This window comes from Protopterus annectens, chromosome 1.part1 (assembly GCF_019279795.1).
Source record: "Protopterus annectens isolate FY-2018-M chromosome 1.part1, PAN1.0, whole genome shotgun sequence".
NCBI classification, from domain to species: Eukaryota; Metazoa; Chordata; order Ceratodontiformes; family Protopteridae; genus Protopterus; species Protopterus annectens.
In genome coordinates this window covers 1,232,838,448-1,232,853,557 of record NC_056726.1, presented here as the reverse complement: position 1 = coordinate 1,232,853,557, position 15,110 = coordinate 1,232,838,448, and the positions used below count along the sequence as shown (strand labels likewise).

At 40.7% G+C, this 15,110-nt stretch overlaps 1 protein-coding gene across 1 annotated transcript in view; it reads right to left on the bottom strand.

Annotated features, from left to right (window-relative positions):
• The window catches only part of LOC122809518, a 440,105-nt gene that overhangs the window by 353,562 nt on the left and 71,433 nt on the right, over positions 1-15,110 (bottom strand). Inside the window, exon 2 of the mRNA XM_044081085.1 lies at positions 10,098-10,224. Within this exon, the coding sequence (XP_043937020.1) occupies positions 10,098-10,224 (127 nt within the window). The remainder of the gene's footprint in view (positions 1-10,097; positions 10,225-15,110) is intronic.

Here is a 15,110-nt window from a genome sequence, read left to right as displayed (position 1 = left end):
GCTTCCTCATATGCAGTTTGGCATTGGGAAGCATCAGAATACAAGATGCCATGAACCCCAAGGCTTGAAGGACTGTCCTTGCAGTCAGCCTGGACTGATGAGACAATTGATGGAAGTAACGAGAAAGATTCTTTTGTTTGTCCGGGGTCAAAAAGGCCATCTGGGATGCTGTATTCAGTCTCACACCCAGAAAGCACATGTCCTGCGAGGGTACTAGACTGGACTTTATTTCGTTCACAGAATACCCCAGGCATCTTAGCACTGCTATCACATATTGTAAATGATGAAGAAGTTCGTCCTTTCCTTGGGCCAGAATCAGGCAATCGTCCAAATAAGGATAGATCTGTATTCCTCTTAGCCTGAAGAAAGCTATCACTGGAGCCAGAACCTTCGTGAACACTCTGGGCGCAGTAGATAAGCCAAAGGGCAATGCAGAGAACTGATAGTGAGAAGTCCCAGCTCGAAAACGCAGATACTTCCTGCAACTCAGTGTGATAGGAACATGAAGGTAAGCCTCCTTGAGATCCAGAGTCACCATCCAGTGATCTTTGCCCAGCAGAGGTAAAAGCTGTTGTAACGTCAACATTTTGAACTTGGGAATGTCCAGATAAGTGTTGAGGATAGATAAATCCAGAATTGGTCTCCACGTGTTCCCCTTCTTTGGTACTAGGAACAGGCGAGAATAAAATCCTAGGCCCACTTCTGGCAGAGGGACTGGTTGTATGGCCCCTATTTGGAGCAGCAGATAAATTTGTTTGTGAGCCTCTAATCTTTGCTGAGGAGGAACGTCTGGCATGCCTTTGAAAGGAGGCAAGGTATGGAAATAAAACCTGTAACCTTGGTGTATGATATCTAATACCCATCTGTCTTGGGTAATCAAACTCCAATTTTCCTTGAAGAGTGCCAACCTTCCTCCCAAAGGTGCTGCCATGCAAGAAGGATCTGGCAGCTGAAAAGGTAGGTCATTGGGCCTGTTTACGAAAGGACTGGCCCCTGCCCTCACCCGAAGAATGTGCAGGAGAACTCCCTGTTCTAGGTCTGAAGGAGCTCTGAGCTCTGCCCCTACCACGTCTAGATCTACCCCTAGACTGTGAATCATAAGAAGGGTACGTCCACCCCTTAGCAGGCCAATTCCTACTTCGGAGGCTGAACTTGCAAAAAATCTTTAACAGTCTGCATAGACTTAGCCTTGTCCTCCATTTTCTTCAAGACTGACTCCACAGGTGAACCAAACAACACATCCGACTGTAAAGGAGCATCCAAAATCCTTGTCTTAACATGTTCAGATAAATTCTGATCCCTCAGCCAGGCGTGCCTGCGAAGAACTGACCCAGCGGCAGCCACCCTAGACGAGGCCTGTACAGCATCAAAACCACATTGTAAAGAATGCTTACCCACCTGTTCAGAAACATGTACTAAATCTTGTAATTCTTTACACTCAATGCCTTCCGCCAGAGCATCTACCTTAGACTTCAATTGAGAAAGAAGATAGTTTTGATATTTCAACATATGAAACTGGCAATTCAAAGCCCTCATAGCTAAGGTGGAAGAAGTATAGACTTTCTTTCCCCATCTATCCAAAGCTCTGGCCTCTTTATCTGGAGGAACCGGATTTTTTACAACAGAGGCCTTGACAACCTTAGGTCCCTGACTAACAGTTTCTGGGTCCGCCCTAGGACTCTTATAAAGATATTTATGAGCCTCAGGCACCCTGTAATACCTATCCGGTTTAACAGGAGCAGGAGGCAAAGAATCAGGATTAAGAGAAGCCTCTGCAAACACATCTTCCACAACATCCAGAACAGGAGGAATAGCCAAAGGTCTATGCTGGGGTAAAAGCAAAAATTCCCTAAGCCTTTTCCTGGAATCAGAGAAGTCCTGACCTTCCCACTTAAAATGTTCCCTCATGGAATGAAGAGTCTCTGAAAAAGAAAAATCCTCTGGAGGGGAAGCAGAAGGAGTTGAATCATCTGCATCAGAATCAGAATAAGGAGAGAACTCCTGCAAGTCTTCAGCCGTAGACTCTGAAACATCTGAAGCCTGCTCAAAACTCCCCAACTCTGGTTCCACCCTAGGCCTCTTATCTGGAGGGGGCAAAGAACCTCTAATCAAAGTAATTAAATCTTCTGCCATTTTAAGCATGTGCTTCTTGGGCACAGATCCTGTAGAACTAGGAGTGACACCAACAGAAGCTAAACCTGGCCTGCCTCTGGGAGAAGCCTTAGAAACAGAAGGAGAGGGCCTAACCACCTTAGGAAGGGAGGGGAGTACAGTAACCTGAGAAGCCCCTTCAGCCTGACCTGCCCCCTGAGAGGCCACATCCTGCAATAACAAAGTCTCCCCCTGGGACTCCAGAGAAGCCTCCGGCGGAACCACCGGTTCCACTGACGCCTCTAAAGAACCGGCGTCCGTGCGGACGACTCTTCTTGCCTGGGTTTAGCTGCTTTGTCTTTGCGCTTCTTCGAAGAAGCGGGCGTCGGAGTATCCGACGGCATCTTATAATTGCACCGCTTCCCAAAGACCAACCTGGCACAATCTAATCTTCGCTTAATAGTGCGCTTATTGAACCTAGCACAAAAGCGACACCCAACAACGTCGTGCTCAGGCCCCAAACAAGGAATACACAAAGTATGATAATCTCTATGCGGTATCTGTTTCCCACAAGAAATACAGTTATTCACTTTTTCTGACATCCGGTAAACCACTGAGGCAAGAAAAAACTAAAATGTTCCCCAACGGGGTACTTAGCCAACTTTGACTCGGTCTGAAACTCCGAATTCGAAAAATTTCAGAACGCCGAACGGCACTTGCAACGCTGCTTCTGCATCGGACCATGCGGCAAAAAAGACTGAGGATATGACGTCGGTCATGCGCATTTGTACCCTGACGTCCTGATGTCAGTCTTAAGCGCCTTGACCGACGTCAGCCTAATACTTTGATATTCGGGCCGACCGAGGACAGCGGACTACCCAAGTGTAAGGACTGCAGCAATGTGAGATGAAGAACATCAGACTTTTCCAAAATGAGAAACACAAATCACCACTGTTATATCTGATTCACCAAAATGGAAGGAAATAAATAAATAAAATAATCAAGAATTCTAGGTGTAAAAACATTAAGTCCTAACTATAGACTACACTTGCAGAACGCCTCATATAAAGATGCAAACTTCATCTAGTTGAACTTCCAAAAAACACTTCCAGTGGCACATGCAAAGACACACACACACACACACACACACACACACACACACACACACACACACAAAGCATAACTGGGAGACAGCTACACAAAACTCAAGCATTTTAGGTGGGGCTTACATTCCAGATTAAAATATGATAAAGTTTCTTAGCTGATGCCGAAAGCGTCAAGTTCATCCACCATGTTGAAAATGTGACCCTGCAACATGAGTTTGTCATCCAGCATGACTTCAGTGATCCCTCAAGAAAGTTAATACTTTGACACAGCGATGCTCTCTGCAGCAAAGCACACAAACTGCAGTGATGAAGTACGGATATATCACAACCCCTTATCCTACATTACAAAACTTCACTGAAACTAGATGCTGTAAAAACACTGCGATCTTGAGGAATAACCATCCAAGAGGCTTAGGGTTTTCACCTGTACCTCTTTGCAAAGCAAGAGTTCCTATTTGAGTAGCTACATCCTGTGGGGGAAAAAAACATGAACAATGGCAAATATACTGAGATTTTAGGACAAAAAAAATTGTTTATGAAAAACTTTACATGATATGAAACTAGAAACAATTTAAATTGTGCAAAGTAAACTATTATTTTGAAAACAAAGTGAAGTCCAGTCTTTTACACTGGTTGCTGTTATGGTTCATCCTGCAAATTTACATGTTTCCATAAATTGTGCCCCATAAGGGGCCTCCGAAAAGTTAACAATCCTAAACTGGCTCAGCAGTATCTCACAAATGCTGACCTATGGCTGAGCTTATTGCTGCAAAGTTTGCAGAGCTTTTATTGTTTCAGAGAAGTTATCCAAAGGGAAGAATGCATAAGCACATGAGGTTCCATTTTGGGTTTTAATGTCTTTAGGCAGACAGTTGTGAGTTTCCCCATATCCCACAGAGGAAAAAGAAGGTAATGACAGACAATATAATTTAGAAACTGCATAAATAAATAAAGAATGAATAACAGTCTCCATGTCCCCTCACTGGCATCTAATACCACCAAATTTAGCATCAATAATTAAAAAAGTAGAACTTGGAATTACAGGCTGTGAAGTCTCTTCAGAGTTATTTCCTCAGAAATGAGGATATCGGCAGCTGCCCAGTCCTTTTGTCTAGTTCTATTGATTTTATTTTCTAAATGTACTTATTCCATGACTCCAGAAATGGTTGTTCACTTTTTGTGACATGCAGTTTTACTTTTGTGAAAACCAGAAGTCCAGTGTCCCAAGTATCATTCATCTAAATGAAGGAAACTCATCCTGTATTGATGTATTGAAACTGCCAAATCCTGCAGTAAATAATCACATTTTAAAATGATTGATATTGTAGTATTCAGCACATACCAATAGCAACTGAAATATAAAGGGACTAGTCAGATGTTTTTTATTAAAGTAATATGAAAATGGTCCTTTTGTCATTGTCATTGTGGGTATAAGACTCGCCCAATGGCACACTGATGGGGTTATTTTGGTAAACAGTAATTTCTTTAAAAAAAATTATAGGCCATGATTATGGCCTATAAAATCCTCTATATAATCCGGACAATACTCCTGCACTTAAAAATATTATCACCCCCTATAACAATCCTAGACCACTTCGATCCTCTAACAAAATACTAATTCAGACTAGCAAAATTAATAACACAGCCGGTGATTCACTCTTTGCAAACTCTGTAAGTAGATCCTGGAACTCTCTTCCAGCTGATATTACCTTACTTTCCACCTTAGGTCAATTTAAAACTAGATTCAAACAACATTTGTCACTTAACTGGCTATGTCAATGTATCAAGCCTGGCTAACTCTCTCTAGAATGTGTAAAAATCTTCTAACCAGTTTACTGTGTAATTTAATTTAATCCTGACTTGCGCTCAGGATTAACTGTAACCTGTGGAACTTGTTTAACTTACTTACTTATGTAATCTCTGTAAATAGTCTGTTTGTAATATGTAATGCTGGTATTATGTAATGCTGTATCTGCTTACCCTTGGAGCTTTTCTCCCCGGGCCTCCGCTGAAAATGGACATGCATCCAGTCGGACTATCCCGGTCAACAAATGTGAAATAAATAAAAATAAAATAAAACTGTCATCATCATCATCATTATCTGCTTGACCATCATTATACCATTCAGCTCACCCACTGTAGACAGACTCACCATCTTCCACTTACACATATATTTCACATCCAGACATATATGATCAGTGTTTGCTCATTGCAGAAGTATGCCTTCATATTCTGAAACTATTCAGTAAACAAGATAAGCAAAATAACATAGAACAAAGCCTTTTACTGAGATTTAAATTTTTATTTTACTGAGATCATATACTTCAACTTGTTTCATAGTGAATGGCACTAGCATAGTTCTGTCTTAATATATTTACCTTACACTCTCTGCATGATGTATATAGAACTCACCTCTTGACCTGTGGCACAATGATTTTGTGGTAGGGCTGCATTGAGTGACATCAAAAGCAGCATTTTTTAAAGAAATTACTGTTTACCAAAATAACCCCATCGGTGTGCCATTGGGCGAGTCTTACACTCACTTAAGGTGGGTTTGGAAGGCGTGTTGCAATACAAACAGAACACAAAATAGTGACAATTGATGAGTCTGTGTAGTATCAACACAGATAATATGCAATGACAGTTGGCACAAATAGTCTTTCTAAATCCTAGACCTGGACCAATTCCTATAAGACAAAGGGAATTCTTAAGTAGCTATAAGGCATGAACATCTTTACTGGCAAAGACTGCACTGAAAAAGAAATGGTCTTAAAGCCAAGGGATAGACCACACCATTGTTAAGGATTTATTCAGGATGATTACAGCGTATAAAACACAGGATTTCCCATGTAAGGTTAAGTTAGTGAACTGACAAAGACCTTACAGAAGAGGGGTGAATCCAAGATGTGAATGAAAGAAAGGAGAAAGGAGTGTACATGTTGTATAATGTAAAGAAGCACAAAATATTCACCTTTGTGTCTGCAGAGAAAGGACCTCCACAGGTATAACTCTGGACAGCAATTTCATATGCTATATTGATTGGGTTAAGTCAACTCTCAGTTGCATCTGCATATCAGATTAGCCGGGTCTCGTCATCATGTACCTTGAGATGCAAGCTTAAATGACACTAGCAGTGCAGGACACTTGTAAAGGACAGAAAGTTCAAGAATGTATTCCACATCCCCAGGTAGGAGTATAACTATGATGGTATATGAAAGACACAAACAATACAAACAGAGAAATGGAAGACAATAACAGGCAGCACTAAACCATGCAAAGAGACTGACAGATGGTCCTCCAACCTGACTCTAGGTGTGCATGCAGTGTGTATGAAAATGCATGTATATGCATATGCATAGGTTTTTAGGAGGTTACTAGGCTAGCAGCCCTAGATGCCCTTAAAAACACAGCCATGTTAATCTCAAGTTGCGCCATTTGTCCTTAGTAAGTGAACGTATTTTGCAGAGCTATTTATTTATTTAATTAATTAATTAATTAACATTTGTTTACTGGGAAAGTCCAACTTGGAAGAAAGCCAATTTTCAGCAGAGGCACAGGGAGAAATGTTCTAGATGCATGTCTTTGTAACATGGGAAGAAACCGGAGCACCCAGAAGAAACCCATATGAATGCAGGGAGGGCATACAGATTCCACACAGAAGGCACCCCAGCCAAGAATCGAACCGGAGAACCTCTTGCTGTGAGGTGACAATGCAGCCACTGTCCAACTGCACTGTCCAATTTTCTATGGTCAACACCAAATTCTCCTGTCCATGAGGGACATGGGTGCCACCCTTAGGATGAATATGCACAGGTGTGAGCATGTGTGTCCCAAAATAGACTGGTCCCCAGTGCAGAACTAATTCTTTACCTTATACTCACTGCTTGCTGGGATATGCCTCTGGACTCCCTGCAACCCTATGCAACAGGTGAAAAATGAATGAATGAAACAAAACCCTCTTTACTAGAAAATGTACAGGGTGCACTACATTCTTTTTCTAAATGGTGCCCAAATATCCTCAAAGGTCACATGCCAAATTGTGACTTCCTCTAATGCAACCTCTTTTTCAGCAGATTATTTGTTTTACTTTGTGGCACAGTTGATATAATGGTTAAAATCTCTGCCTCCCAAGCACAAGGCACAGCATTCAATCTTGACCTCTGGTTAATGCCTGTATGGAGTCAGCATCTTCTCCCTGTGTTTCTGTGGGGTTCCTCGCACCACCCAAAAAACAAGCTGAGCAGCCACTTGATGGTATAAAAATTGGTTTTAGGTATTCAGACACATTGACTAAATGAAATAAAAAATGGACATGTTATTTGCCTGCGTACTCCAACCTACAGTAGGAACCATGCTAATAGCGTGAGAGGGAACTGTGTGCTTTGTTTGGCCAATCTGTGACCACCAAATAGCCTAGAAGCCCTGGGTCAATAGGTTACTGGCCAGCTGGTGTCCAACTGGATTACATGGGATAACTTTGCTGAGCAAAAGCTGGAAATAAAATCAATCAACCTTCCAAATATGAACTAAGGATTGATACAGTCAATACAGGTTCAATGACAGGACACAGCTTGGAAGTAGATGATATGATTGTAAGAGGAGGGTGGACATCCTCAGTATCCACGAAACAAGATGGAAAGAGTACAGCAGAACACAATTTGGGATTCTGAGTCCACTACTCAGGGAAGGACAAAATAGAAATAGTGAGGGAACTATGGTGAGGGAGAGGCTTCAAAAAACAGCGAGGGATGTCATCAGAATTAATAACAGTCTCAAGGCAGTCAGACGTCAGTATAAAGAGAGGACAGTACTCATAATCTTAACCTATACATAATAGTAGGGTATTAATAATGGGAGGCCTGAATGCACATATCGCAACTGACAGAACGGGCTAAGAGAACTGCCTGTGTCCACATGGGTGGGCAGCAGGAATAAAGATTTTGCCTTGCAAATGGGTTAATGGTGGCTTGCATGTGGTTCTGTAAGACAGTCACAAGATCATAAACAACAGTGGCCAACATGCAACTCAGGTAGACTTCCTCCTTGTAAGGAAAGGGCACATAGGTAGAATCAGCATTTGCAAAGTCATCCTCACTGAAATGGCACATAGAATGAACCACAGGTAGCCACAATAAGCTATAAGCAGTGGTCACAGAATGCTCTAAAGGTCAACAGAGACTAGGTTGAAGACCTGGAAATTGACCAGAGAGAGAAATCACAAGAGTTCAAAGAAATACTCAGGTTGTAGAGCAGACAGATGATCCACTGTGGCGACCCCTAACCTGGAAAAGCCGAAAGAAGAAGAAATACTTCAGGAAGAAGAGGAAATAGGTGGAGATGAAGAAGAATGGCAGTGTGGCAAAACAGCAAGTGCAAGGACTACAGAACAGATATGTGGTTGATTCAAGTAAGGAAATAAGGTACATAGGAAAAGCTGATAGTGGTATGCAGAAGGCCAGGAAGTCATCAAAAGAAAGGAGGAATGCAGGTAAAATTGGGAGATGGAAAAGATGGGCCAGGCTAAGAAGGAATACAGTTCAGCTAACAAAGAGGGTTAGAGAGCAGTTGCAATAGCAAGAAATAAGGCATCAATGACACCTGCTTTTAGAAAGTGACTCAGTACATGAAACAAAGAAACACTATCAGATCGGAAGGCACAGAAAGAAAGAAAGACAGATGAAGAAGATACCCTTCATACGACTTGCCAGCAACAACCTGCTCACAAGTCCAAAGAACATCAAAAGCAGATGGAAGTGTTACTTCCTGCATTTTCTGAATGTTCTGCATCCTGATCTGAATCCAAAATGCTCATCTTCCATCTTTCTATTACTCTGCATTTCATTTATCAATCATCCCTGTAGCAATTTCATACAGTGTGACTGTATTTTGATATCTCTCTACTGTCTTCAATTGTGAATGTCCCCTTTGCATTTGTGCACTGATAGAATAAAAAACATAAACACTGAAGCCACAGTCTGAGTCACCACAGGTATAGCGTACAATTCCTTTACTCAATGCTTTTGTCGACAATACTTTGTCTGATGAAGTGTTTGTGACAGAAAAATGCCAAACAAGCTGAAAAGTAATGTGTACAAAATAGTGGTGCAGCTGGTGCTATTGTATAGTACAGAAACCTGAGCAGTGAATGCAGAGCATTTGAGAAATCTAGCAGTGATGAAGGTGAAGTGCCTGAGATGGGTGGTAGGATGTGCACTGTGGGACAGACAACAAAATCAGGATATTAGAGTGAAAGCCCAAGTAGATCCAACTGCAGGGAAGGTCAAAATGGGTAGATTACAGTGGTTTAGACACATATGCAGGAAAGCAGAAACAATCTGGTGAGGAAGATTTGAGGCCGAAAGGAGGAAAGCAAGAAGAAACAAGGGCACCCAACAAAGAGATGGATGGATTGCGTGAAAGAAGACCTGCAACAGTGGGATATGGCTGTCAAAGAAGGTAGGAAAGTGGCAAGGAATTGAGGGAGATGGCGTGAGTTGACATGACACCCCAACTCCATGCAAAAAATAGGGAAAAGGGGGTTGATGATGATGAGGAGCATCAATTTCAGTCACAAAATGAGGGATTAAGTAATACACAAGCAGACAGAATTCAACATTACAAAATCACAGAAGGTTATACAATCCAAACTGTTCAAAGATACAGTCAAATATTTTGCTACAGCACAATGTAAGAAACAATGTATATATATTATCATACACAGTAATATAACCAAGCATCATAGTATAACTTTACAGAACTCCACATCAGGAGGTTTGTAATCATGGCAGAGGTCCAGGTGCTTAGAAAAGTTTAAAATTATAAAGTTCTGTATAAATAAGTATATATCTCAATAGTGCAAGAGGTAGAAATTCCACAAACTAAGACTTTCAACACACTTACCTACTGAAACCATGGTTTCATAGTTCTCAACCATCACTTCCCTGTGCAACTCTTTCTCCTGTTGATCTAATGTTTTCCACTCATCTTCAGAAAAGGTGATGGCCACATCATCAAATGTGTCTGGCATCTGAAAGACATGAAGCGGTCATTATTACTACTGGAGTATGATTTACATAAACAAAGATGTTCGTTTTTAAGAACATAGAACAAATATTTTTCTTCACTAGTATAATCGCAAAGCTTGCATAAACAAAAGAACAAGAGGTGTGAGGAAATATGTTTATTCCTACAAAATCATGTACAGAGTGCAGTGTCAGACTGGAGCCTACTGATTTTCCCATGTGCTGCATATTGTGCTGAATATTTTCAAGCAGCATTCCTTTTCCTACACCCCTGCATGCTTTTACTATGGCCTGTGCATTCTTGGAGACATTATTTTTATTATATGTTGACATTTTTCTTCAAGGCATTAACTATAGCCATAAATATTTCCCTTTGTACTTTAAACTTAGCAATATTAATCTTTTGTTGAATGGTAATTCATTGCTCCATTCATTGAATTTAGATGTAAACTAACATAATATCTTACTATATATATTTATATAGGTTCATAGGTGTGTACTAGGCTAATGGCCCTGGAACCTTTACAAGCCTAGCCCATAGGATTACCCTGGCATTGTGCCACCCAACCTTAGTTCGCAGTGCCTCTGTCGAGTACAGCCACTGGAGTCATCCCCGGGGCGAATTTCCTATTTCCCATCCACTCATCAAGATTTCTCTTGAAGAGGGCCAGTGAGATGTTCTGCTTGACATGTATGGGAAGTCTATTCCAGAGCATGGGCAGTCTCTAAATTATGAACCTGCCCCTCCAGCATGTTTTGTTGATTGTGGTAAAGAGGATGAGGTCTCTGGAGTGTGTGGTACAGAGGGATTGGGATTTCTTTAGATGCAGCATTTCTACCAGAGCTGGGTCAGACATCGCTTTGTATATCAAGCAGAGATCACCTCTAAGTAGGTGATACAAGACAGAGAATAGTTAGTTTTTTGAGTCTGCCCATATAGGACAAGTGTTTAATTTAATTTAATTTTTTATTTATTTTGCATTTGTTTACCGGGAAAATCCAGCTAGACAAGGTCCATTTTTCAGTGGAGGCCTGGGGAGAAAAGTTCCACAATTAAGAAGATTTTAATACAATGAGAAATACACAAACTGATAATACAGAAGCTTAATTACAACCAGAGATATTCATTACTTTGTTTACACAAGGTTAACAGGCATTGCAGGACTGAGATACAGTTAGATTAATATATATTTACAAAGGTTCAAGCAGAGATATTCAGAAATGTGTTCACAATAGTTAACAGGCTTTGCAGGAGTGAAATACAGTTAGAAATAATATTTACAAAGGTAGTATGTACTGTTTACAGTTTTAGTAAATGCGCACAGAAAGAAGTACAAAGAACAGTGTGGCATATTCCAAGAGAATGCATTTCTATGTGAATAGAAGATCCCCCCGGATTTATTAAACTTCCATGCAGGACTAATCTAGTCCTGCATGGAAGCGGCAGTTTAAGAGAAGGACAGCAGCACGCCATTCATATTAATGAAGATGCACTGCCTGAACTCCTAATGCTACATGGGGCGTGGATGAGTGCAGGGGGAGTGCCTGAGAGCACAGCTCTCAGAATAAACATGCCCCTGCAAAGTAGAACAGAAGAATGTATAAATAAATGAGCAAGACTGCTCATAAGTGTCCACATATCCCCACCAACCGTCCCCATGTGTTCAACAGCAACAGTACAGGCAAATAAAATGAAGAAACCCTTTTATTTATTTTTTTAAAACCCCAAGTACAGCTAACCATAGGTGTGCGGGTTTGCCCATCGCTTAGCTATGGTTAAAGCAGCTGAAAAGGAATATATATGCAAATGAAGCAGCACAGCAATAGTGTAGTGGTTAGAGCATCCGCCTAATGAACAGGCATTCCCAGTTTGAGTCCCACTACAGCACATATCATTTTCCATGTGAACTCTGTATATTAACATATTTTTACATCTTTTTGCTGTATAACCTACATAATAACATTTAAATGTGAACTGGCTTACTACATTAAATGCACATGTGAAGTGTCAGTGTCATAATGAATAAGGTACTAGTAAGCAGGTATAAGCACAAATAAGCAGTAGTAAGTGTGTTTAAGTGCGTTTGCATGGAGGTAAGCATTGCCTACACAGAGTAAGCAAAGTAGAAGCTAACTGAGTGTAAGAAACTGTAACCGGAGGTTTGCAGTGCTTACCGTCGTGCAAACCTGCTTACAACTGCTTTAAAGTTCCTTAATCACTCTGAATCCAACGGCCCATGTTCTGCCCAGCACCAAAGCAAACTGCCTCTGCAAGGCTCAAACTCAGGATCCTGTACACTATAGTCACAGTAGTTAATCACTAAGCCATCATAGCAATAGATATGAATGAGGTATCAGCAAACTAATCCTCAACACAGGAAAATCAAACCAAACATGTGAACTGAATCTATGTACAGTGTGAAGTGGTATAACCTGCTACATAACATAAATATGTGAACTGGAGTACTGCAGTAACCATAGATTTTAGGTGTTATTGCAATAAAGTGTAGACGTCCCCAGGTCCCCTTACACTGTATGTACACATGAATCACAGATACCAGACACATATATAACCTGTAATGAAGACGAAATCATTGCCAAATTGCAAATATAGTGATAATCAACTATGTAGCAATGCTAACTGCAGCACAGCTCATGTTAGCAAGTGTAAGCAATGTGTAGGGGAGCCAATTCAATCTGCCTAGTGCTATACCACTTTAAACAGTGTCAACCTTATGTAAGCAGGTGTGCCCATGGTTTAGTCTTTTCAAAACTGGCCAATCACGGCAATGTGCGGGAAAATCGCTGTATTTAAACCCCACAGGTGGGAATACATCTCATAACTGGTTGTAGCCTCCTACAGCAGAATGGCTGGGGTGGGTGAAGGCACTCGATTCAGAGCGCAGCGCTGGGGCATCCAGGAGTCACAATTCATGGTATGGCTCCTGGTAAAACACCATGATCTGAGACTACTGCAGGGCTAGTACCAAGGCTCACAGTACAAAACGGAGGCCTGGGGCAATCTCGCCCGTGACCTCACCAGTGCCACAGGTACCCCCGGGACTGGTGAGCAGGTCAGGCACCACCATGCTGACCTGAAGAGGCAGAGGGGGGATGTCTTAAAACAGTGGATCCAGGAGTATTGGCAGATGGCCAATGCCCCAGTAATGAATAAGTACACATTCTATTAAGTAGTAGATAATTGCCTAGCTTGTGTATACGATGGATATGTATAGCTAAATATCAATGCATTTCTCTGACAGCTGCAGATGAGTGGGCTGCGAACCAGCAGGCCCATGATGCTAGGCTGCACAGGCTGCATCACGAGGCAGGTTAGTAATCAGTCTGCATGTACTGTCATAACAAAGAATATAAGAGCCTTAGAAAGTGTTTTCCCAAAAGAAATAAATGTGTTAATAGTCTGTGAATAAAGGTATAACCCTTGGAGTGCTTCCGTTTACTCTTCTCTCATATGTTTGCGATCTGTTGCATGCTGTATCTTAAGCAGTGTCACCCACACTGTGGTATGCAGATAAAATGGGTATGATGTTCTGCATAACAATGTTGGAAGAGCCAAGAGGTCAGTCATATCGTACTAGTTAGGGAGTGAATGTATTAATGTCTAAACAGGTACAATATATATATATATATATATATATATATATATATATATATATATATATATATGTATATATATATATATATATATATATATATATATATATATATCAATACGTTGTATCTGTTTAGACATTAATATATTTTCACACACACATACATCTACATATTGGAATACATTCTCTGTATTGTTAAATGACTGGTCTGGATGTTATGTTTGTGAATACAGCAGGGTTATGTATATCTGAGATGGCTTAGAGGTAAATCACTTTGGCTATGGTGTGCATGGTCCTGTATTCTAGCCTAGCAGAGGTTGTTAATTTTGTTGCTAGGCAGAACAAGGGCCGATGCTTACAGAGTGATTAAGGCACGCTAAAGCAGTTGTACACGGGTTTGTGTGGAGGTAAGCACTGCTAAAGTCTGGTTACAGTTTCTTATACTCAGCTGCTGAATTGCTTAACCTGTTTAGGCATTGTTTAGCTTCGCACAAACCCATGCAAACTTGCTTACAACTGCTTAAAAATGCCTCAATCACTCTGTAGCCAATGTCCTTTGTTCTGCTCAGCAACAAAATAAACTGCCTCTCTAAGGCTCGAACTCAGGACCCCGCACTCCATACACAAAGTGATTTACAACTAAACCATGGCAGATATACATAACCTGAAGTTTTCACAAACATATCATGCAGCACAATCAGTCAACAGTACAGGAAATATATTATTATCACACCACATAATCTGTTAATACAAGAAGTCGGACAAAGTATGCCACACTGTGGGTATAAATAGGGATGTATGTCAACTAATGCTCTGATACACTTAAAATGCTGCTAGTTGCACAATTATATGTATTAGAACACATATGTTGAAGGAGATGAAGTCTGAAACACAAAAGTGTTGCCACTAGTTACCGACTTCAAAGCTGCGATCATCCATGACAATTGCCAAGTGAATGAGGAACAGGCCAAAATATGAGCCGAACATGCAAGGACATATGGACAGATATATATCTGTAAATGTAGACAGATAGACAGCTATATGTAGATATATATATTAATGTATGACTCACAAATAATCATATAACTGCAACTGTATATAGATACATACATATGTTCATATGCATGTGTGTATATATACATATATATATATATATATATATATATAGCCATATGAGATGTGTATAGATACATACACATATACACACACAAAAGATATCAGTAGCCATACATATGTAGAAGTAGTGTTGATGTACTGGGTGCAAAGTATATCCCTCA